This window comes from Pleurodeles waltl, chromosome 1_2 (genome assembly GCF_031143425.1).
Source record: "Pleurodeles waltl isolate 20211129_DDA chromosome 1_2, aPleWal1.hap1.20221129, whole genome shotgun sequence".
Classification (NCBI taxonomy): Eukaryota; Metazoa; Chordata; class Amphibia; order Caudata; family Salamandridae; genus Pleurodeles; species Pleurodeles waltl.
Genome location: NC_090437.1, coordinates 166,877,156 through 166,901,295, shown reverse-complemented (window position 1 = coordinate 166,901,295; position 24,140 = coordinate 166,877,156). Strand labels below are relative to the sequence as shown.

The 24,140-nt window shown below is 45.6% G+C and overlaps 1 protein-coding gene across 5 annotated transcripts in view; it reads right to left on the bottom strand.

Moving 5' to 3' along the window:
* LOC138298898 (zinc finger protein 37A-like) overlaps positions 1–24,140 on the bottom strand; it is a 152,040-nt gene that overhangs the window by 115,254 nt on the left and 12,646 nt on the right. For all 5 annotated transcript variants that reach the window (XM_069236915.1, XM_069236911.1, XM_069236913.1 and 2 more), the window contains exon 2: positions 14,494–14,614. In XM_069236915.1, coding sequence (XP_069093016.1) covers positions 14,494–14,614 — 121 coding nt within the window. The remainder of the gene's footprint in view (positions 1–14,493; positions 14,615–24,140) is intronic.

The window sequence follows — 24,140 nt, the reverse complement described above, 5'->3', positions numbered from 1 at the left end:
AGTGTGCCCCCCACCTGGGTGGGAGCGTGTGGACCGGGTGAGGCAGAGCTCAAGGGATCCTGCCAGGGGCCGCTGACTACAGAGAGCTGACCGCGGTGATGACAGTGAGCCTCTCCCTCCCCATGCCCGATGAGGATCGCTGCGCCTGGAGGGAGCCGCTCTTTGGAGGTCGAGAGGTGAGCAGCTTGGGGGTGTGTTCGGAGCAGAGCCTCGAGGCAAGGAGAGCTGCCTGAAGGCGCGGAAGCCCTGCTGGTGAACGACGAGCTGCTTCTCCTTGCAAGACCTCACCCAGTGAGAGGCTACATGCACAGTGGGGGTTGAAGGCCTGCTGGGGGGCTGCTCGACTTTCTCTAGAGGCGGCGGCACCAGTGGAGATGTGGTGAGGCCCTCAGGAGAGTGTACTTATCTATGGTCGGTGGCCTGGGGCCCACAAAGAGCCTCAGGGCTGGATACAGGAGAGGAATTCAGCGTCTCTTGCTGGTAGTGGGGACTGTGGGCACTGAGCGGTGGAGCTAGATGCCTGATTTTGCAACGGATTGGACAGGGGGGAGAGGGTGCTGCTGAACACCCCCACCTCTGGCAGTGGTTACTCGCTGCTCCCTCTCCGGGAGGAATCTAGGGCAGAAGAGTGGGCCTGGGGTGTACGCTGAGTGGAGATCTAGAGACAGCCTAATTTCAGAGTCCCCCGTACCGCGGCCAAAGTAGTGACTCTGCTGGGGGTGGAGTGTTCCCCCGCCTCCCTCAGAATTAATGTTGTCATTGTGTATCCCTCTCAGTTCCATCCCACCTACACTAGGGGCAGAGTTGGATGGCCAATACTGAACTTGTGGAGTAGATGTTCCTGTGCTGCCACACCTGTGGTGTGTTGTCAGCTGTCACTGGGGGAGACATGCTCCCTCCGGGTGGTGCTTTGGATTGGACTGAGCCTCCGGTACTGACTGAAGGCCAGGGCCTGGGTAAACCATGGACGCGGAGTGGATTATGAAACAAGAGGGGGACTTTGCCCTGACTGAGGGTTATAGTTCCGAGAGCCAGGACCACCTATGATACAATCTGTCGACCTGGTTGACCCGAGACATTGTTGACGAAGGCACCGTGATCTCCATCACCATCCCCATCCCCAGCAACTTCAAACTGCTCCGCAAGCATCAACCCTTCAGACTAGGCAGCGGCATAGCCATCATCCACAAGGCCACCCTTCGACTAACGATCAACACTCAGGAACTCTTCCCCCTCATGGAGCACCTCCACTTCCAAGTGCAGACCACCACCAGCGGGACCCTCATCTACAGACCATCGGGACGGCAGCCAGTTTTCAGCAACTCCATCGTCGACCTCATAGCCCCCCACGCACTCGCCTCCACCCACTACATATTCCTCAGAGACCACAACTTCTATATTGACGACCACAACATCTCATCGCTACTTGAGAACCTGAATGCAATTGGGCTTAGGCAACTGGTCACCTCACCAACGCAAATCGCCAGACACACTCTCGACCCCATCTTCTCTGCCAGCAGCAATGTCACCATCGACACCTCAACACCGCTACACTGGATTGACCACTACTGCATCCACTTTTCCATCTCCACACCTACAGCGCACGCTTACACCACTTGCCCCCTCCACAGGAACTGGTACCAGACCACAGAGGAGCAACTCGTCAACTCCCGTAGCAACTCTCCACCCCCCAACACAATAGAGGCCAACACCTCTGCACGCAACCTTCACAAATGGATTACCAATTGTGCCAACACCCTAGCTCCTCTCTGAACGACCACAAGGGAACATACCACCAAGAAAGTCTGCTGGTTCACCCCGCACTCCAGGAACCAAAACGCACCTGCAGGAGGCTGAAGAAGAAATAGAAGAACAGCAAACCCCTGGAGGACCTTGCAACCTACAAATCTGCCACAAGGTCCCACCGTGCCCTTATAAGATCCACCTGGAAAACAGCCCTGCAGGACTGAAACAATACAAAAGAACTTTTCAACTTCATCAAAGAATTCACCAAACAACAAGCTGAGACCACTAACATTCCTCCATCTCAGGACCTTTCGGCAGACTAGCCGTCTTCTTCTATCAGAACATCAAGGACATCTATGACAGCTTTGGACCCTAAGACTCTCCGAACGCACCAATAATGCCCCAACCAGATCCACGAACCCCTACTGCTACTGCACGCCTGGACCCCCCTCACGACAGACGAGACTCGCTCCATCATGAGCAGCATCCATTCCGGAGCCCCTACCAACCCCTGCCCCCACTACTACTTCAACAAGGCCAATGTCTCGGTGGCACCCGAGCTCCGTTATACCATCAACTGCTCCCTCTAGTCAGTAACCTTCCCTGAGGGCTGGAAGCACGCCGATATTCACCTGCTATTGAAGAAGCCCACAGCCGACCGAAAGGATTTCAAGAACTACCGCCCCATCTTGCTGCTGCCTTTCCCAGTCAAAGTTGCCAAGAAAGCAATCAATGATCAGCTCCGCCAACACATTGAGAACAACAAAATCCTGGACATCTCTCAATCATGCTCAGAACTAACCACAGCACGAGACCGCCATGCTTGCTGCCACAAATTACATCTGTTCTCTCCTTGACCGTGGCCAAACAGCAGCTCTCATCCTACTAGACCTATCGACCCGACTTCGATAAAGTGTCCCACCACACCCTATGTGCCAGACTCCACACAGCAGGCATACGTGGCAAGGCCCTCCAATGGATAAACTACTTCCTGACAGGCAGAACGCAGAGTCAGGCTCCCGCCACAATGGTCAGAAGCAACAGACTTCACCTGTGGGGTACCCCAAGGATCTTAGTTGAGCCCCACCCTGTTGAACATTACATGACCCTGCTCACCCCAATTGTCAGGAACTACAGTCTGAACATCGTCTCCTATGCTGATGACACCCAGCTGATCATCTCCCTGGCTGAAAACCCATCAACAGCCAACAGGCATTTCAAAGACGGGATGGAAACAGTCACCGACTGGATGAAGGAGAGCTGCCTTAAGCTGAACTCCGACAAGACCGAGATCCTCCTCCTGGAACCATCCTCCTCAGTCTCAGACAACTCCTAGTGGCCCTCAACACTTGGCAGCTCCTCCACCCCCACAGACCACGCACAAAACCTCAGTGTTGTCCTCGACTCAGCGCTCACCATGACTAGACGGTTCAACTCCGTCGCATCCACCCGATTCCACACCCTCCGACTCATAAGGAAGATTTTCAGATGGATACCAAGCGACTGCCGCAAAACTGTGACACATGCCTTGATCACAAGCAGACTTGACTATGGCAACGTCCTCTATGCCGAAACCACCAAGAAGAACCTGAGCAAGCTGCAACAAATCCAGAAAGCCGCCACCAGACTCGTTCTGAACATCCCCTGCTGAGAACACATCACAGGACGCCTGAGAGACCTTCACTGGCTCCCTGTCGAAAAGAGGATCAATTTCAAACTCCTCGTACACGCCTACAGAGCCCTCCACAACATCGGACCCAGCTACCTCAACCACCGCATCACCTGGTACTCCCCTTCCAGACCTCCCCGCTCCTCCCAGCAGTCGCTCACCACCGTACCTCGCATAAAGAAGGCCTCAGCTGGAGGAAGATCGTTCACCTCTCCGGTGGCAAAAGGTTGGAAGACCTTACCTCTCCACCTCAGACAGTCGCCATCACTTCCCTAATTCAGGAAGGACCTCAAGACCTGGCTCATTGACTGAACTCTGAGGACACTTCAGTGCCTTGAGACCCGTTAGGCAAGTAGTGTTCTCTGCAAATGGATGATTGATTGAGAGGGCTGGGCAGACCCTGACTTAAGGAGCAGTGTGGGGAGCTGCAGCCCATGGGACGAGGTATCTGGTGATCTGTGCATGGCAGGGTCTGTCCTCTTCCTCATTGGAGGATGGTGCACCATGGGCAAGGACAGAGCGGCTTGAGGTGCCCTGGAAACTAAAATGGATGCTTCACTGCCAAGGGTACGAGGAGAGGGCCACAGTCCGAGGACATCATGGGCACAGATTCTAGCAACCATAGAAGTTTCGGAGCTGGCAGTGCAAACAAAAACTGATGCCATACCACTAGACATGAAGCTCCTCAGAGCACGCTTGTGTAAGGTGGCAGAGAGATTTGTGGAAACGTAGGGCCAGGTTGCGGAACTGCGTGAGGAGGTGGCCCAGTTGGGGGCCATGTGTAAGGAAATGCCTCCTTGGCATGGTTACCCCCTGACTTTTTGCCTTTTGCTGATGCCAAGTTATGATTGAAAGTGTGCTGAGACCCTGCTAACCAGGCCCAGCACCAGTGTTCTTTCCCTAAACTGTACCTTTGCTTCCACAATTGGCACAGCCCTGGCACTCAGATGAGTCCCTTGTAAATGGTACCCCTGGTACCAAGGGCCCTGATGCCAGGGAAGTTCTCTAAGGGCTGCAGCATGTCTTATGCCACCCTGGGACCCCTCCCTCAGCACCTGCACATTGCCTCACAGCTTGTGTGTGCTGGTGGGGAGAAAATGACTAAGTCGACATGGCACTCCCCTCAGAGTGCCATGCTAACCACACACTGCCTGTGGCATAGGTAAGTAACCCCTCTAGCAGGCCTTACAACCCTAAGGCAGGGTGCACAATACCACAGGTGAGGGCATATGTGCATGAGCACTATGCCCCTACAGTGTCTAAGCAAAATCTTAGACATTGTAAGTGCAGGATAGCCATAAGAGTATATGGTCTGGGAGTTTGTCAAACATGTTCCATAATGGCTACACTGAAATCTGTGAAGTTTGGTATCAAACTTCTCAGCACAATAAATGCACACTGATGCCAGTGTGGAATTTATTGTAAAATGCACCCAGAGGGCATCTTAGAGATCCCCCCTGAATACCAATATGACTTCTACTGTTAGGCTGACCAGTTTCTGCCAGCCTGCCACAACCAGACGAGTTGCTGGCCACATGGGGAGAGTGCCTTTGTCACTCTGTGGCCTGGAACAAAGCCTGTACTAGGTGGAGGTGCTTCTCACCTCCCCCTCCAGGAACTGTAACACCTGGCGGTGAGCCTCAAAGGCTCGCCCCTTTTGGCCATGGCCCCCACTTTTGGCAGCAAGGCTGAAGGAGATAATTATAAAAACAAGAGGAGTCACCCACCAGTCAGAACAGCCCCTAAGGTGTCCTGAGCTGAGGTGACCCCTGCCTTTAGGAATCCTCCATCTTAAGTTTGGAGGATTCCTCCAATAGGATTACGGATGTGCCCCCCTTCCCTCAGGGAGGAGGCAAAAAGAGGGTGTAGCCACCCACCGGGACAGTAGCCATTGGCTACTGTCCCCCAGACCTAAACACACCCCTAAATTTAGTATTTAGGGGCACCCAAGAACCCAGAAAATCAGTTCCTGCAACCTGAAACAAGAAGAAGGACTGCTGACCTAAAAGCCCTGCAGAGACGACGGAAGACGAAAACTACTTTGGCCCCAGCCCTACCCGCCTATCTCCTGACTCCAAAAACTGCAACACCAACGCATCCGACAGGGACCAGCGACCTCTGAAGTCTCCGAGGACTGCCCTGAACCCAAGGACCAAGAAACTCCGGTAAGCAGCGGCTCTGCTCAACAACAAGCAGCAACTTTGCAACTTTCTTGCAACTTCTAAAGACTTCACTCTTCCTGCCGGAAGCGTAAGACTTCACCCTCTGCACCCGGCTCGAGCTCCAGAGAACCAACACCACAGGGAGGACTCTCAGGCGACTGCGACCTCATGAGTAGTCCGAGACGTCCCCCCTGTGCCCCCACAGCGACACATGCAGAGAGAATCTAGAGGCTCCCTCTGACCGCGACTGCCTGTAACAAGGAACCAGACGCCTGGACCAAGCACTGCACCCACAGCCCCCAGGACCAGAAGGAACCAAACCTGAGTGCAGGAGTGACCCCCAGACGACCCTCTGCCAAGCCCAGTTGGTGGCTGGCCTGAGAAGCTCCCCTGTGCCCTGCCTGCACCATTAGAGTGACCCCCGGGTCCCTTCGCTGAATCCTATACAAAACCTGACGCCTGCTTTGCACACTGCACCCGGCCACCCCTGTGCCACTGAGGGTGTGTTTTGTGGGCCTACTTGTGTTCCCCCAAGTGCTCTACAAACCCCCCCTGGTCTGCCCTCCGAAGACACAGGTACTTACCTGTAGGCAGACTTGAACCGGAGCACCCCTGTTCTTCATAGGCGCCTCTGTGTTTTGGGCACCTCTCTGACCTCTGCACCTGACCGGCCCTGAGCTGCTGGTGTAGTAACTTTGGGGTTGCCTTGAACCCCCAATGGTGGGCTGCCTATGCCCAGGAACTGAGACTTGTAAGTGCTTTACTTACCTGACAAACTAACCATTACTTACCTCCCCCAGGAACTGTTGATTTTTGCACTGTGTCCACTTTTAAAATAGCTTTTTGCCATTTTAACAAAAACTGTATATGTTATTGCTCTAATTCAAAGTTCCTAACTTACCTGTGTGGAGTATCTTGAATTTTATGTATTTACTTCAAATCTTGAACTTGTGGTTATAAAAATAAATTAAGAAAATATATTTTTCTATATAAAAACTATTGGCCTGGAGTTAAGTCTTTGAGTGTGTGTTCCTCATTTATTGCCTGTGTGTGTACAACAAATGCTTAACACTACCCTCTGATAATCCTACTGCTCGACCACACTACCACAAAATAGAGCACTAGAATTATCTAATTTTGCCACTATCTTACCTCTAAGGGGAACCCTTGGACTCTGTGCACACTATCTCTTACTTTGAGATAGGATATACAGAGCCAACTTCCTACACCATGGTAACTGTGCTCGAAACACATTCAAGGAGGATGGAGGCTCACACTGAAGACCCAGAAGGTTGTTCCCGCAGATCAAACCTTAGATTCATGAGCTTCCCTGAGGAAGCAGAAGGAAGTGGACCAGAATCCTTCCTGGAGAGATGGATAACAACGGCACTCCCGATGGTGAACCTCTCTTGGTTCTTTTCAGGTGTGCAAGCCCATAGATCCTTGGCCCTTCCGCCACCGCCAGGGGCACCACCCTTGTCAACATCAGGGCAGTGTGCGCTCTAAGGGCGACTAGAATGCAAAAACCCAATACTCTCAAGATAACGGAAGTTATGTATTGTGCTGATATGCTGTTGTTTAACCTTTTGCATTGCAGAGTTTAATCCTGAAGACTTATGTTCAAGGTGCATATAAATACTGTTCATTTGCAATGTACTGCTGCAGGCTTTCAGAGTGTGTCAGGGTGTGGTCCCTTTCCAGGGCCTTCTAGAAGCTTTCCCTGTAGCATGCCTGGGTGTGGTTTGTGGGCTGGGCCAAGACTCTAGCCAGCCCAGCTCCACATGCTCACTATTCAGAGGTCCCGGTGCAGAGCAGCAGCAACTTCCTGAGCTCCTGTTCCGGAGGCCTACTTGATCTTCCAGGCCTTGCCCTTTCACTTTGTTGGTGATTCTCGATCTGGGCGGTAAGACGGAGGTTGGGCTGGGCCCCCGATCCAGTTGTCGAACGTTTTCGAGTTCTTGGGCCTAATTTGCATGATAAAGCAATTTTGCTCTTGTGCGTGTGAATGTGCGCTTGATGTTTTATTGGCATTTACATGCTGACATTCGAATCGGCAAGAAGCACGATTCTTTACTCGTGTACAAATCTTGATATTCATTGTGTGCTACCATTTTATGGCATTTACAAGGTAGCATTCGAATCGGCAAGACGCGCGATTCATTTCTTGTGCTTAATTCATGTTATTTATTGTACGCTACTATTTCATGGCATTTTCATGGTGGCATTCGAATCGGCAAGACGTGCAATTCATTTCTTGTGATTAATTCATGATATTCAGTGTGCTCTACCATTTCTTGGCATTCACATGGTGGCCTTAGAATCGGCAAGACGCGTGATTCTTTTCTTGTGTTTTAATTCAGAAATATTCAGTGTGCACTACCATTCCATGGCATTAGCAAGGTAGTATTCGAATCAGCAAAAACGTGCTATTCATTTCTTGTGCTTAACTCATGATATTCATTGTGTGTTAACATTTCATGGCATTTACGTGGTGACATTTCGAATCAGCATTACGCGCAATTAATTTCTTGTGCTAAACTCATGTTACTCATTGTGCGCTACCATTTCGTGACATTCACATGGTGGTATTCGAATCGTCAAGACGCGCGATTCATTTCTTGTGTCTAACTCATGTTATTCATTGTGCGCAGCCATTTCATGGCATTTACAAACCCTTGTGGAAATCCGCAATGTGCGCAATTCATGTTCCTGCATTTTAAGAAAAAACTAAATTGTTAGAATTCTAGATGTTATATTGTGTGTGCATAATAAGTTCCTCAAGTACAGTTCATATGGTGTTATAGAAATCATTCAGATTATTTCCTGGTCCTCGTGCAAAAGACTATGCTTGAAATTGAAAACGTAATTCTAGAAGGTTCTGATGTTTTTTAATCCATGTGTAACATTTCATTTGAGAGGTCCATTGAACAGTTGTATTAATCCTTCTTGATTCCTTCACAGGTAACCAGACATCTTGAGGCCTAGCTATTTTAGTCCATGCCTAAGTTATCCATGTTTTCTAGTATGACAATGCTTAGAACATAGTCTAGTAATGATTAATGTGGTATAATCTTGATATTGTGTGTTTTAACCTTTTGCTTCCTACAGGTCTCCTTCCCAGCTGTTCCCTACCTAATCCCCTTTTCCCCACTTGGACTCTCTTGGACTCTGTGACATTCTACTCAGAGTATTGGAGCTGTCTTATGGTGGACGTGTTGGGAACGTGCGCAGACCCTGAGGATCTGGTGACTCTGACAACCCTGTACTATCATAGCTAAGATGCTCAATTATAGAGACCACAATGAGATTTTACAAATGGTCCGGAAACTGTGAGATCTGCAATATGAGAACCATACCATTCGTGTATTCCCCAATTACACCAGGGCAGTCCAATTACAGAGACAATCCTTCAATGGGGTGAAACAGAAACTCAAGGCGATGGGTCTTAAGTATATGTTACTATACCCACCAAACTAAAAGTGATCCACGAAGACCGCTCACATTTCTTTATGTTGCCGGATGAAACCTGGGACTGGCTGGAGATCAGAGGTGACGACCGCATTCCAGCATGGCACCCTGGTTAGATTCACGCTGAGCCTCATCTGGTTCATGAAATGGGAGCTGTGTCCTGCATGCTGAATAGGTGCAGGAAGTGGTCGCCCCTTGGGGAGATAGTGGTGGTGAGACCAGATGGCTCCCTTGACCTGGAGATGCAGCGACTAGAGTGGGAGGAGGCCAGAGCGTGGGTAGAGTGTGTCATCTCCACTGGGGCTCCCGGTGCAAACTCGTCTGACAAGACAGCCCCAGCCAACTGCCCGATGACACAGGGGAGCCATGAGGTGCTAAGAAGTATGACAAGTGTGTCAACATGGGAAAGCCCTTAGCTGCAGCTGCTCGTGGGGTACACCGTTATCAAACTTGTGGAGGAGACCAGGCATGGCACGGTGCAAAGACATAAATGGTGGCCTTCCAGGTGTCCGTGGTCCACTGGCAAAGAACCCCTCACTGAGAACACTGTGATTGCAAAGGGGGCACCGGACTGTGCCCATGGGGGCCAAGGAGGCCTGTACATGGAGCCTGGAGGACTGTCGAGGACCTCACCTTACCCCCCCATGGACATTGTTTCTTCTTCTTCATGAGACTTTTGCTCTGTATTGTAGCTATTTTTGTCACCTCTCTTTATCTTTCCCCTCCCTTTTCCTGATTCCTCACAGAGTGTGAATGACAGATTGCAGGATTCTGGTGGTCACAGGGAGCACAGGAGCGGGGGGTGATGGTGGCATTTGTTGGTCTGCCCACCTTTCTTAAAGCTAAGTACAAGTTAGGACCAAACACTGTCACTGAACCCATATTGACGTGTTACAGAGGAGTTTTTTAATTTCTTGGTTTGAATGGGTAGGTTAGTTATTATGATTGGGAAAGCACTAGTTAGGTTCAGGAGTGTTTGCCCAGGGTAGGAGGGCGTTAGTTCCTATGTTCTTCTTAACGTTTGTGCAGGGGTAGTGCAGTGTCGTGGTGAGGTGGGGGGCTGGCGGCGGTCGGGGCAGAGGATAATGTATATGAGAGAGAGGTCCCCAGGGATATGGCTGATCCAGTGTGCATGCTTACATGGAACGAAAGAGGCCTGAACACATTTGCTAAAAGGTACAGGACCCATACATAACTCAGACAGTCCCGGGCCCACATTGTGTTTCTCCAGGGGAGAGGTATGTGCTGTTTCATGATGTTCTAGATGGATGGGAACTTTGCCTGCTAAATGTATTTGCCCCTAATACGGACGATGAAGAGTTTTTTGAAGCACTGGAAACTGAGCTACACCTTATGCTGGATTACCTACCATATGAGCAGACGAAATTAATTGCATTTTAGCTAGATCATCATCCGCCAAGGGTGAGTATGAAACATCGCATTACTGCTAGGCTGCGGGAAACTATGAACAGGCTGCAACTGCTCAATGTGTGGAGGAAAATGCATCCCACAGTCATGGCATATTCTTGTTACTCCCCCACCCACTAGGCACATAGCAGGCTGGATTGTTTCCTGTTTACTAACAACAGCGTCCTTAACACTGTGAAAGTGAGCTACCAGGTACCCTTTCTTTCCGATCATGCCCCCTTGCTGTTGGAGTGAGGAGTGAGAGGTCACAGGCCCCATATTACATTGTGGCAGCTGTGCCCTGAAGCATTGAGTGACCCAGAATATAATACTGAATAAGAGAGGCTATCCTTGGATTGTTAGGCCCCACGTACTAATAAACCATCTTCAAGATCATCATAAGTAGTTAGGATTTGGGACCAGAGGCCCCTAGTTACTCTCTCCAGTTTAATATATTGTTTAAGTGTAGCAGCGTCCCATCATTCGAAAAATCGAAATGGACTCCACAATTGACGGCGGGTAACAACATTGATCTGTTTTATAAAGTAGTAAATACAGAGTTAGATAAATGGAATGATGAGATGCGCCATCAGAAAATGATGTTCTTTCGTGACAATCCATCTCAGGGAGAATGTACTGCTTTAAAGAGTATCCAAGATAACAGTTGATTGTTCGTATGGCAGATAAGGGTGGCAACATTGCTGTGATGAATGAGACAGACTATGACAATGAGATATACTCTCAACTGGGGGTTACTGAACATTATGAAGAATTGGGTAGTAATCCAATTGCGTGGATCACCAGGCTGTGCTTGTGACTGTTTATTATATGGAACACTGATATAATATGCACTGCACAATGATTGGAGTTTGATCAAGTCAAGAACTTTACATTGAGCTGTACTTGTGACTGTTTATTATATGGAACACTGATATGATATGTACTGTATAAGAATGAAATTTACTTTGAAAACGTCTTATTGCTGTGAGAAGAAATAAAAGCACCAAGAAGCCTTACTGCTGGGACACTGGACACTGAATTATACTCTTACATTGAGTGCTCAGAGCATGCTATGATTTTAGAATTGCTAATCCTAGTTACTGGGAGATGGTATACAAATCGGATAGTTTGGTAGCTGACCACTGCTTTGAAGGAACTTTTTTCTGATACTGTTTACTTGCCTTAATTTCCTATACATTTAGGTGAGCACCAGAGCGTTGCCCGGGCTACCAGAAGGAGTGTTTATTATAATTTCAAGTTGATGCAGCTCCCAGAGATAGTACATATTAGTATTGAACATGAGGAACACTTTGGATAGGGAGAAAATGAATGATGATCTATTAAACAACCTGAGTATTGGTGTTACGGTTGACAGGGCCTTAAGCAAGAATAACACTAGAAGTAATGAGGGACTTAAGGATACGTGCACACGTTTGGAGAGACTCAGAAATGGGGAAATGACCAAGTGTTGGGACGCCGCTACACTTAAACAATATATTAAACTGGAGAGAATAGTTTGGGGCCTTAGGTTCCAGATCCTACCTATTATGATGATCTTGAAGATGATTTATTAGTACTTAAGGAGCAAGAATTGACTTGCAGTTCTATGAATCTCATGAATATACTAATAACAAATGCAGAGAGAAAAATTTCTAAGTCACCAGCAGAGATTGCAGAAGTAGAACAGGAGATTAAATCACTCAATATGCCAGAACCCATTAAAAAGAATGATACCATTCTGGAGGAAGTCATTCATCAACACCAGGATGAAATTAAGCAACATAAAGCCTGGAAACTGAAGAGAGATGAGATTGACTAAAACATTGGAAGGATTTTTGCCTTTGCCAAATGGTTTGACCATTTGATTAAAAAAGATGAGGGCCCGAGTGGCAGTTGAGGATCATCTACTGTTATTAGAGCATCTACCCATGTGAGTAATGTGTTAGTTAGCGACAATGAGGATCCAGGTGAGGGACCATTTAGTTTGAGTAAGGAGAATCCTTTTTTAAGGGAGATCATCCATGTAAGAATGGGCAACAGAGGTATGAACTCAAGGTCAAGAAACAATGAAGTAACAGGGTTAGAAGGGGAACCAAAAGTAAAGGGACAACAAGGTGAGAGAAGGGGTATGCAGACCAGGTCATGGAAGAAAGCTTAGGTGTGGATTCTTCCAAAGATGTGATGCTTGATGTTAACGTAATTAACTTATCTGCTGTGATTTAGACTCCAGATATGTATTCAGTATTAAGACGTGGCTTGAATTTTTGCTCTTCACAACGTTGCAATCTACATGAAATAAAAATTGATCTGTACAAATTTGTACATTTACTGAAATCAAAAAAGTTTCTTTACTTCACATTGACGAAATGATTGCCTGTCATGAATGGACGGACCACTATTGAGTAATCTGACGATACAAGACATACATGACACTACTACACTTCTGTCCCTGACATGAAAATGACCCATATACTATGAGTAGGTTGCTTGCTGAGTTAGAATTGAGTACAGATTTACATGTGGAAAATGATTTAAAGGCCAAATTGAAAAGGACTCCACAATTGATGGTGGGTAACAACATTAATCTGTTCTATAAAGCAGTGAATACAGAGTTAGATAAATGGATTGCTGAGATGTGCAGTAAGAAAAGGATGATCTTTCATGACAATCTATCTCAGGGTGAACGTACTGCTTTAAAGAGTATCAAAAAAACAGACAGTTGGCAGATAAGGGTAGCAACATTGTTGTGATGCATAAGACAGGCTATGACAATGATGTATACTCTCAACGGGGGTTACTGAACATAATGAAGAATTGGGAAGCAATCCTATCTCGCGGATCACCATGCTGTACTTGTGACATTCAGGAAACGCCTCAAGACATGGTTCTACGACCAGTAGCTCCCCCCCAGCGCCTTGAGATCCTAACGGGTGATTAGTGTACTCTATAAATCCTTGATTGATTGATTGGCTGTTTATTATATGGAACACTGATAAGATGTGTACTGCACAATGATTGGTGTTTGATCAATTCAATAAATTTACATTGGGCTGTACTTGTGGCTATTTATTATGATGAACACTGATATGCTACGTACTACACAATGACTGGAGTCTGATCAAGTCAAGAGATTTACATTGAAAAAGTCTCATTGCTGTGAGAAGACACAGAAATAAAAGCACCAAGAAGCCTTACTGCTGGGACATGGGACATTGACTTATACTCTTACATTGAGTGCTCAGAGCATGCTGTAATTTGATTTAAAGTTGTTGAATATTTGAGCACTACGCTCAGGCTACAGATCCTGACTACGCTGAGGAGCTTTTACACCTTTCCTCAATTGTATATTTTTTAAAGAGTTTAGAAGAAGGTTGTGAAGCATCTTTAGTGATCATATACCTTTTATCGGCTTAATCCCAATTACTTTCAGAGAGAAAAATGGAAGTACTCCTGAGGCTGGACTTACATCCCCCCACCTGCCAAAAAGAAGTAACATAATGGGGAGCTGCGGCCAAAGGCCAACAGGACAAAGGAGCCGTGGGTCAAAAAAGATTGGAGACCACTTCCTTCAAGGTGTGTTTGTAGGCAGAGAGGTGCAATGCAACTACTCTTCCATAGAAACCATCAACATTTTCTCATGCTTGTGTCTCCCCTCCTAGATCCATTTGGCATGAATAATTCAGGGTTTCTTTAGAGGTCTTGGAAGGATTTCTTCCATTATTTAAGCAACGTGGCAGGAGAATGGCCAAAAAAACGGTAAATTGCTTGTTACAGGGCACAAGGAATTGTAGTATCCACCGTGGAATTATACATGTCTTACTACACAAAACAGAGCTTGTACTAGGGTCTAAGGGCACTACTGCTGCAGAGAAGGAAGCAACATGGGAGGGCGAAATGCATCCCGATTATGGCTGTCTAAATTCACAAGGAGAGGAGGAGGGCCATTATCTGAGCTAGTATTAGGGTCAAACCAAATATATGGAACTAAAATCAGTTCACAAGATCCTGATTTACTAAAAAAAAAAAGGTGAGTAACTTTACCCAATGAGATCAAGGCCTGGTGAATTTCCTTCATCACATTCCTGTAAAGTGCTTTTTGCCATTCGTGTAAAAGTGTCCACTCTTCTTTGGAAAAGTAGGCAGAGGCATCCTCAAAGGTGACCTGCATAATAAAGGGAAATTTTGTGTGAAAATATTAGAATGAAGACACAGAATTTAATATACACCTCTATGTAATACACACCATTTTCCCTCTGTACTACTTATCTCATCACACACTTTTCTTTCTCTTGACAGCAGTGGACAGTGCCTTGGTGCATACTTGATTTCTTCTAAGTGCTAGTACACCTATTCTAAAGAGACTAATTACATGTAAATTCATATTATTCCTATACTGACCATAGACGTCCCCTGCCTTATCGCTACAGCCTCTTAAGTTATTACTAAGGCCCTCATTTTGACAATGGCAGTAAAAACTGCCTACTGCTGCGGCGACGGCTGCTAAAAGACTGTCACCATGGCTACCAGCCGTCCGCCGTATTATGAACACAGCCGGATTTCCGCCAGAATGATGGTGGAAATCCGGCTGTGGCCATGCTAGTGGATGGCGGTAAGGTGGCGCTGCTGCCACCGGCAGCGCCACGCCAGCAGACCGCCACCAGCCGTATTATGACCCATAATACGGCATGGGGGCGTTCTGCTGGTGGGCGCTGCTGGTGGCAACAGCGCACCGTCCCGTCTCCTGCCGGAGGACCCCCTGAACACAGGTAAGTCAGGTCTCTGACAGGGGAGGGGGTGTTGTGTGTGTGTGGGTGTGTGTGTGTATGTTTGTGTGTGCATGGATGTGGGTGTGTGTTGCGTGTTGGATGCGAGTGTGCATGTATGGAGGTGTGAGTGCATGTATTTTGTGTCTTGTGACTACGTGTGTGCGTGTATGTATGAAAGTGTGTCCGGGTGTATGTGAGTGGATGAATGCATATGTGGATGTTTGTGGGAAAAGGGTGTGTGTATGTGTGTGTGTGTGTGAAGGGGGGTCGTGAATGTGGTGGGGCTTTGGAGAGGCGGGGGGGTGAGGAGGGTAACTGGAGAGGGAGGGGGCAGACCCCTATCAGTGACAAGGAAAGAGTTTCCTTTCGCTGATAGTGCCTACCACCATGTTTTTTGTGGCGGTAAAGAAGCCACGAAAACCATGGCAGTTGGCGGGGTCATAATCCCGCAGGTGGAACAGTGATGGCCGCCGGGCTGGAGATGGATATCTCCAGCCCAGCGGCTGTTACCGCCGTGGCGGTCGGAGTGGTACATTGACGGGTTGGCTTCAGCCAACCCGCCAAAGTCATAATATGGTGGTAAGTACCACCAGCGTGTTGCCGTGGTTGTAATGACCCCCTAAATGTATATACTGATGATTGTCTGTCTGTGTGTGTCTATGTGTGTGTGTGTATGTCTTATGTGTAAATGGTAGTAGGAGGGAACAGTCTGCACCCCCTGAAACAGGTTGAGTTGATGCACACTATGGAAACACAGAAAATTTGTTGCAACTATTTTTGAGGGCAGTTACTTATAGGTATACATTTATGGTTTGACGTTATACATATTCATTTGAACACTGAAATACACATAATGAAATCCCTCATGCTTGCATGATCCAAATTCACTTTCAATCAATGTTCCCTGTAAGATGCGTGCAAGCGCCCAACATGACTTTCACGAGTGCGCAGTCTTGATTGGGAAGCGCGCACACTTCACTCATTATGCAAGAAACTGTTTGCAGCTGCTGCTTTTGAAACGTGAGTAGTGCGAAAAAAAATCCCAGTTGTTTGCGTGTTGTAATGGGATGGCGGTGGAGGAGCAGATCACCATGGAAGAGGAGAACAGCAGTTTAGCATTGCTCTTCCACAGGACTGGGGCTGCAGATAGTCACAAGTTGCTGCATTCGTTTTGTAGATTGCGTGGGGGGAGCAGCGACGCGGTGGGGTGGGCAGCAGAGATGTTTTCTTAGAACAGTGGTTCCCAATCTGTGGTCCGGGGACCCCTGGGGGTGTGCGAAGCTTCCACAGGGGGTCCACGACTGCTTAGAAAATGAAATAATATCAACAGGTAGGTTCCCAGCTTTCAGTAATGACTTAGTGGAATGGAGGGGGTCCACTGATTCCAATTGTGAATCAGTGGGGGTCCCCAGGTTCTAGTAATGATAAAGCGGGGGTCCACAGAAGTCAAAAGGTTGGGAACCACTGCCTTTGAAGGCTGTGCTCTGGACATTGTTCATGTTTACGAGGAGACAGCTGATGCTGCAGGAACTGCTTCCGCTGTTCTTGGCCCACCTATTCCCTTCTTAGGTGTGATAATTAAAAACATAAAAAATCAGCTAGCTAGCTGTCTCTCCGGGCATCAGTGCACAGGCCCCGCTGTTTCAACAATTATAGCCTTTTGTGCAAGTTCAGCCCTCAAATGTTAACCATCTAAATCATACAACACACAACAAGTAAAAGATGACAAAAACTCCTCAAAATAAAAAAAACACATTTCCTTAAACATGCAGAAGATTTGACATTAATAGATCACTTTAGATCAGTGCACTGAGGGACACTTATTAACAGGCAGATTTTTTAAAACTTGAATTTAGAATTATTCCTACCCCACCCTCTCTCTGGCGACATGTTTGTGAGCTTAGAGAAAAGTCAGTTGTCATGTGCATATGCAGCCCACATGCCTGAAATTGTGAACTCACCTATTGGAAGGTGCTTTAATTTGGGATAATGAAGAAAAACGGAGGATTACTGAAACAAAATATTTGCCTAGAGTCAAACTACTTAGTTAAGATGGGAAGCTAGGATTAATACCGGATTTTTGGTCTCACTTTGTATAAATCGGCAACTAAATGGGCATCTATTTGTATCCCTCCTTTATCTTAGAATGCTTAAGGTCTTTACTTTGATACACAGCACCAGTGGCGTAGCCAGTTTGGCATGAGCCTTAGTTCATGCAAGAAAATGTGCCCCTTGGCTGCTGTCTGAACTGTGAAATACTGCAATAATCAGGTTCAGTTGGCCCCTCTGGGCCCCGGTGTTGCTGCACCAGCTGCAACAACAGAAGGTATGCACCAGCACAGCTCTAACTGAAGCATTTTCTTTTAGAGGCACCAGCTGCTGTTTTCTTGTACTGTACTGATGCAGTTACCAGGGATGCAGCAACCGTTGATGCAGCCGGTACAGTTGCCCCATGGCCCACCGAACCTTCTAAAATTATGTATTTAACTATCCCAACAGCAGTCTAATAGGCCATTTTTCCTGCTTTCATGTATTATTTCATTGTGCATTACCGGAGAGGATTAGTTTTGTATTTGTAGTTTTTTTACGCAATATGACTCATCCAGTGTATGTTGTGAACTGAGTCGATCAAGGTGTCTTATTGAGTAGAAGCTATGGGCATGTGATTGTAGTGGGATATGATTCAGAGCTCTGCATTGTAGGCAGAATGCAGTGCCTATTGCAGTGCCTATTTCTCATAGTGCCTGATCAGTATAGGGAAAGGTGCGGAAGACATTGTGACGCGAAGGGTTAATTAGCTTGAGCAGTGTAGATGAGCGTGATGCCTGCTTAAAACCTCCGAACAACGTGGAAAAGTTCATGATATTATTTTCAAGCTTGTTTGTGTGGAAGACTCTGTCTCAACCTTGAGAACAAGAGTACAGGGAGAAGATGGAATGAAAACAAAGGCTGGGGAAGGGCAGAGCAGCCAAGTGCTGATAACATAGCTAGAAAATGCCAGAAAGATAGAATCCAAGCTTCGAGTTATTTAAGCACTGAAGTGTGGGCGAGGGACTTGAAGCTCGCAGATGGAGTTGTGAAAGCTGCCATGGCCCAGCGCTGCCTCCCTGTTTTGCTGACCGTGAGGCTTGAGGGGGAGAGAGGTCCAAGCAGGCGGTAGAGGGCTTCCCAGCATTTCGTGGACTAAGTTAAGTTCCACACAGGGATGAAAGGCCTTTGTTTCTCTGCTCTATTATTATGATTGATTATTTATGCTTGCACTGTGTTTATAACCTGAAGTATTCAGCTTGTTTATATTTTGCTTTCTAAACATCGTAGTGTGAGCCTGCTGCAGTAAATGAAACATGCATTTTGGTGTGCAGTAAATCAAAGCTTATCTGAAGTATTCAGCTCGTTTATATTTTGCTTCCTGAACATCGTAGTGTGAGCCTGCTGCAGTAATTGAAACATGCATTTTGGTGTGCAGTAAATCAAAGCTTATCTGAAGTATTCAACTCATTTATATTTTGCTTCCTGAACATCATAGTGTGGTGCATTTTGGTATACAGTTAATCAAAACTTACATCTGTCAATGAACTCTTTGCTTATATAAATGCATAGATGTTCTTTGTAGTGTACTTATATATAAATAGATGCTTTTCATTGCTATTCTTATTCCACTATTGTTAATGTGCTAAATGCCTACATTTACCTGAAAATCTAGAAAAGCCAAATTGTATTCATAATTGGCGTGTGGTCCTTCATTGAGCGTCCTTATTGACTTATACCGAACAGGTGTCAACCAGTCACCTGGATAAGACAGTGCCTCTCAGTGGACCCTAAAGTTATTCAGATTACATGCACCTCCAATGTTTGGCCTCTCTACAGACCACAGATAGCGATGTTCACATATATGTAAATTGTAACTTTGAGAAAACGTGTGGATGAGTTACGCAACTTTCAAAATAAGATTGCCAAAGACAAACAAAATGCAGGGCTTTAAGCAGGTGAGTGGATGGGAGGATGTTGAAGTACAAGATATTAAATGAAGTATGCATGGAAGAAAATGAAAAGATGGTGCTGATGAGGAAAGAGGTGATGTGTGAGATACAAAAATGAAGGATTTGAGAAAGATGTAGGGAGAAAAAAGTGTTCAAGTGTCTTACAGAGCAAATTACTGGAGAGCAAACTGGTGTGAAAGGCAGAAATGTTCAGTTCACATTATCATAATAAAATCATTGGCACTCATTTATTTGATACATCTAAAAAACATTTGCAAAGCCAATAGGTATAGCTTTTTTTAGGCATAGGTCTATTGTTGTTTTATGCCTGGATGTAGTAAAAGAAAACTTCCAAAGGCAAGCAAATAGTGGTTAGGTTTGCCACAGTGAAAAGTACAGGATTCTGGTTCACGTGTTTTCAGTCATACCTCTTGGAAAGGATGTAAAGCTACACTTCTTCGCACATGTGCATTTTAGAGGTCCCTCACTAATTTCAGTCCATTTGATCCACTGCTGCATTTGTGCAATACAGTTAGTACTTTCTCTGAACTGGCACTGCAGGAAATGGTACCTACATGTTGTTTGTAGACTCCTCAAAGTGTCACTATCAAGGTGTGTGCATATCTTCTCAACCTCTCCACACATTCATGCAGGTCCAGGGAGACAGGTTCAAACACTCCTTCTAAATTCTGATGGTGGGTAAGTACACTTGTGGTACACCACCTACTCTATTATTATAAATGATCTCTTGAACTTAGTGTGATTTCAGTCTCTCAGGTTTCGTGAGTGATGTTTTAGTCTGAGGAATGGCTCTTGAGGTTAAAATTTAATGCTGCGTCTTCGGTGTACTGTCACAGTTAGGTGTCATTTCTTAGTCCCAGTCTGTATTACTCTTTTGCAATGCTACCATATATTGAACAACAAACCAACTGAAATACAGGTGTTAGAGAAATAACCTATTTAAAATTATAAAGAGTCGTTGTCATATCTTTTGCCTGTCAACTGCTGTATCATTTCATGTGGGATTTTCGGAAGGATTGGATCTGGCTTAGTCTTCCATATGAATTTCCTAACTCACCCAGCTCTACCACTCCTATTATGAATGCCAGGGAAAAGCTGAATCACAGAACGTGTAACACACAATGCAGATTTATAAACCTGCTTAGTGTAACAAATGCTAAAAAAGAAACCTGTGAGCATATGCCTGAAAGGCCTAAAATGGAGTCCCATATAAGTGCTGCATGCATGGTTGGTTTCTTGACACACATAGCCTTGGATGCAATGCTCAGAAACCTTACAATGTCGCACACAGAGCAAAAAACGTATAGGAAACATTGCACTCAATGTGCATTTTTGGTTACTGAAACTCTACAATCTGACAGAGAGATTGTGGCCCAGATTTACACAGATTGTTTGTGCCGTTGTCGAAACTAAACACTTCTGGAAATCTGCCCTTGTGTCACTTCAAAAGTGCAATTTCTGAATTAAAAGATATACTGATGTGTGAAACCGTACAGGCGATTAAAAGTTAGTAAGTAGAAAATAATATTTCAATAGGTAAAGTTAATGCTCCAAATCTTAGAGGGTGTAGATACTGTTACTGATAGTTGAAAGCACAATGGGATGGGCATGTCACAATTGTCTTTTTTTCTGGTAACTAACATAACTTTATTATTGAGAATAGGTGTTCAGGTTTCAATGAGTGAAAACATATGATAGGTGGAAATGCCTTGATTAACCTTAATACTGAAATAATTTCACTGGTTTGCATTCCATCTTATGATTCTTTGCTATTTTGGTCATCTGCACCTTTAGAGACAAGGACCAACTCTATGCAGATCACTCTTAGCTCTGCCCTGAGCTGTGTCATGGAGCCACAACCTCCACCTTGTAGATGAGAGCCGCCAAGGTCAAGCTATGTCTTGTGCCATGTGATTCTGTTCAAAAAGGGAAGTGCCTTAGAAGTTCCAGCTGGTACTGCTTGTTTTAGTTAAGACCAAAAATAATTGGCATATGGATAGTCCCTTTCTATACTGGTACAGACAAGTTGAAAAACAAACAAACGGAATTCTATGCAGATGATTTCCGGTTGTTAGGATTTACTAAAATATTTCCATGAATCCGTGTTTTCTTTTTCAGAGACTAAAGATTGTCCAATTAGAATGCCTATCTTATCTAAGGAGGAAAATGTGTTGCTTAGCTAATAGAGTACTTTTGTTACAACTGTTGTGCATTGTATTGTACTGAGCATTTCCATAATTGCATTTCTACTACTTATGTGATCCCGGAATCTATTGGTGAAATAATCTGTACAAGTAGACAAGCGACTGTGGGCACAAAAAGACATATAAATAAGCATCCGCTCCAGAGATCTATCTATAACTTACATGTCACTCATGCCTTAACTGCAAATTCAATGAGCGATGTAAGCTTTTACTAGTCTATACTGTTGAATCTGTTATGTAAGGAATAGAACACTGCACAATCTGCTCTCTAAGCAAGAGGATAGCTTACTTTGCTACTGCTATGCTGTACTTGGTCTGTGCAGAAGTGAAGCTTGCCTTGCTGCTACCTGATTTATAGGTGTCCTGTGATCAGGAAGGCTTGAGATTCTGCTGCTGCTGATGCTGTACCGGGCCTCTGATGGATAGATGGACACTTACACTGTTTCTGCCAGAGATGTGCCTCTTCTATGTAGAAAAGTTATTCCTACTGCTGCCATCTTATGAACAAACAAAGGATTATTGAATGCACTTGTATAACATGCACCATGAATCACATTTTCAAAATATGTGATGTGAAATAACAAGACCTGCAGTCATGGGGACGGAAAAGAGAATTAATGTTCATTGCTCTAGCCTCCTGCTTTGAACCTTGTACAAGGGAGACACCAGGAAAAATGCATTTTAGCTCACCCACACACAATTTTGTATAGGTTTGAGTCCAACAAAGGGACAACATAAATCTCGAGTGGAGGGACATAACCATATCCAAACTAGAGAAGACACAACTAGGAAACTATACAACCAGTGAAAAATATTACTCTTGGATGCTTCCCAGTGCTAGATGTGAAACCAACTTATGAAGCATATCATCCTATACGAGTACATAAATGTATGATATTAATTTTATGGCAAGACCGGAGGCTCCTATTATGCGTTTCTTTTCTTACTTTAATAAACAGCAGCAGTCAAGAAACACACTACAATTCCCAGAAGGCCAGGGAAACATTGCCAATGGGAATAAAAACGTAGCCCAAATAGTATTAACCAATCATATTACATACATATGCATTATGACATCACTTGACTGCGAACAGCCCTCTTTTCTTGCTGCTCGCAGTCAAGTTAAGTACCCTTTCTTCACTTGTCTTATGTATATTTATATTATTATTAGGCTTTATTCCTTTATGAATGTTTATATTTCATGTTATTTTTCCTTTTAAATATGTTTTACGTGCGGCGCTCGTATGAGTAGCTGTTTTCCTTTTCTAGTCGGCAAGTTGCCGCATCGGTTTGGCGCGCGGCGCCTCATTTCCAACCGTCTGAAGCTTTTCTTCATAAGACGGTTGGTCCGAAGCGCTCGAGGCCTCGTTTGGTGTGCTGCGCGTCTGTTCTCTTCAGCGCGCAATTAGTTTATTTATACTGAACCAATTTCGTTTTTTTGCTCACCTCGGAGCCTCCGACAACACGTCCTGCTGTGTCATCAGCTTAATTCGACGAAGCCTGGGATTTCCTGCTGTTCTCTCCCTCGGCGACGCCCAAAGGCGGGGCCTGCAGCTTCTCTGAAGCTTGCTCTTCTTTAACCCCATAACTGCCAGTTTCCTTTTTCTGCATCATAAATCCAGATAAATCCCCCAGCTTACAAGACGTGGATGACATTAGGCAGGAGCTCTCTGCCTTTATAAAATCTTCTGTCCAACAGGCTGTAAATTCATCAATACAGAAAATGTCAAAAAAATTGAAATTTTCTCTTTCTGATATGTTTTCTTGTTCTATGTCGGCCCAGGCTGCGGGGGAATGCAGTCAGCGCATCACTTCCCCAAAAAATCCCAAAAAATCGCAAAAGAGAAGTGAGTCTACCTCACATGTGGCAGAGGACGCGGTTCCTCAAAAGGCTCCCTCCAAGGAGTATAAAAATTTGGACATTGGGAAATCAAATTTGAAACATAGATCCAAATCTAAAAATATTATTGCCCCTTTGTTTATTTCGTCCATCCCTGACTCGGACGACGATGTGTCGGATCTGGACTCTGTCTCCAGTGTTTCGGATGATGGGGACGATGCTGATGTCTCCCCTCCTCCTCCAAAGAAATCTAAATTGACCTCTCTTCCCCAAAAAACCTCTATTTCCCTCCTTGATCCTGAAGGTTTCCCAATGTTTGACCCTTCAAATATCCTCCATCCCAATTCTACTGAATGGGTCCCTGCTGACCACGTTGCCCAATATGTTTCTGCCAAAATCTTCTGACTATTAGACAAACAAACCAGAGCTAAATTAAAATCTGAGTGTCCCCGTCCCTCCTTATCCCACCAACTCTCGGTCACCCCTTCCATAGATCAACCCCTCCTGACATTTTTTACCAAAATGGGCAAGGATCCACGCAAGGGAGTGGATAAGGCGTGGGCCTCCTGCTAAGATAAATTGCTGGATATTTTGGGGCCCTTTACCCGTATTTTCAACATTGCATTGGCAGCCAGAATTGACGGCTCGTTTATTGATCCTGAAGAACTCACTCTATGGGTCCAACGTACCTTCTGCCTCCTGGGTAATGCAAATTCTGCTCTCACCTACGAGAGACGGAAAGGTCTACTTCTAAAACTCGATACGAAGCTGGTTAACCTAGCATCTGTCCAACCCAATGTCCACACTGATGGTGCGTTATTTGGAGACTCTTTAATAAAAGATTTAAGCAAATATGTAGCAACCTTTACGTCTTTGG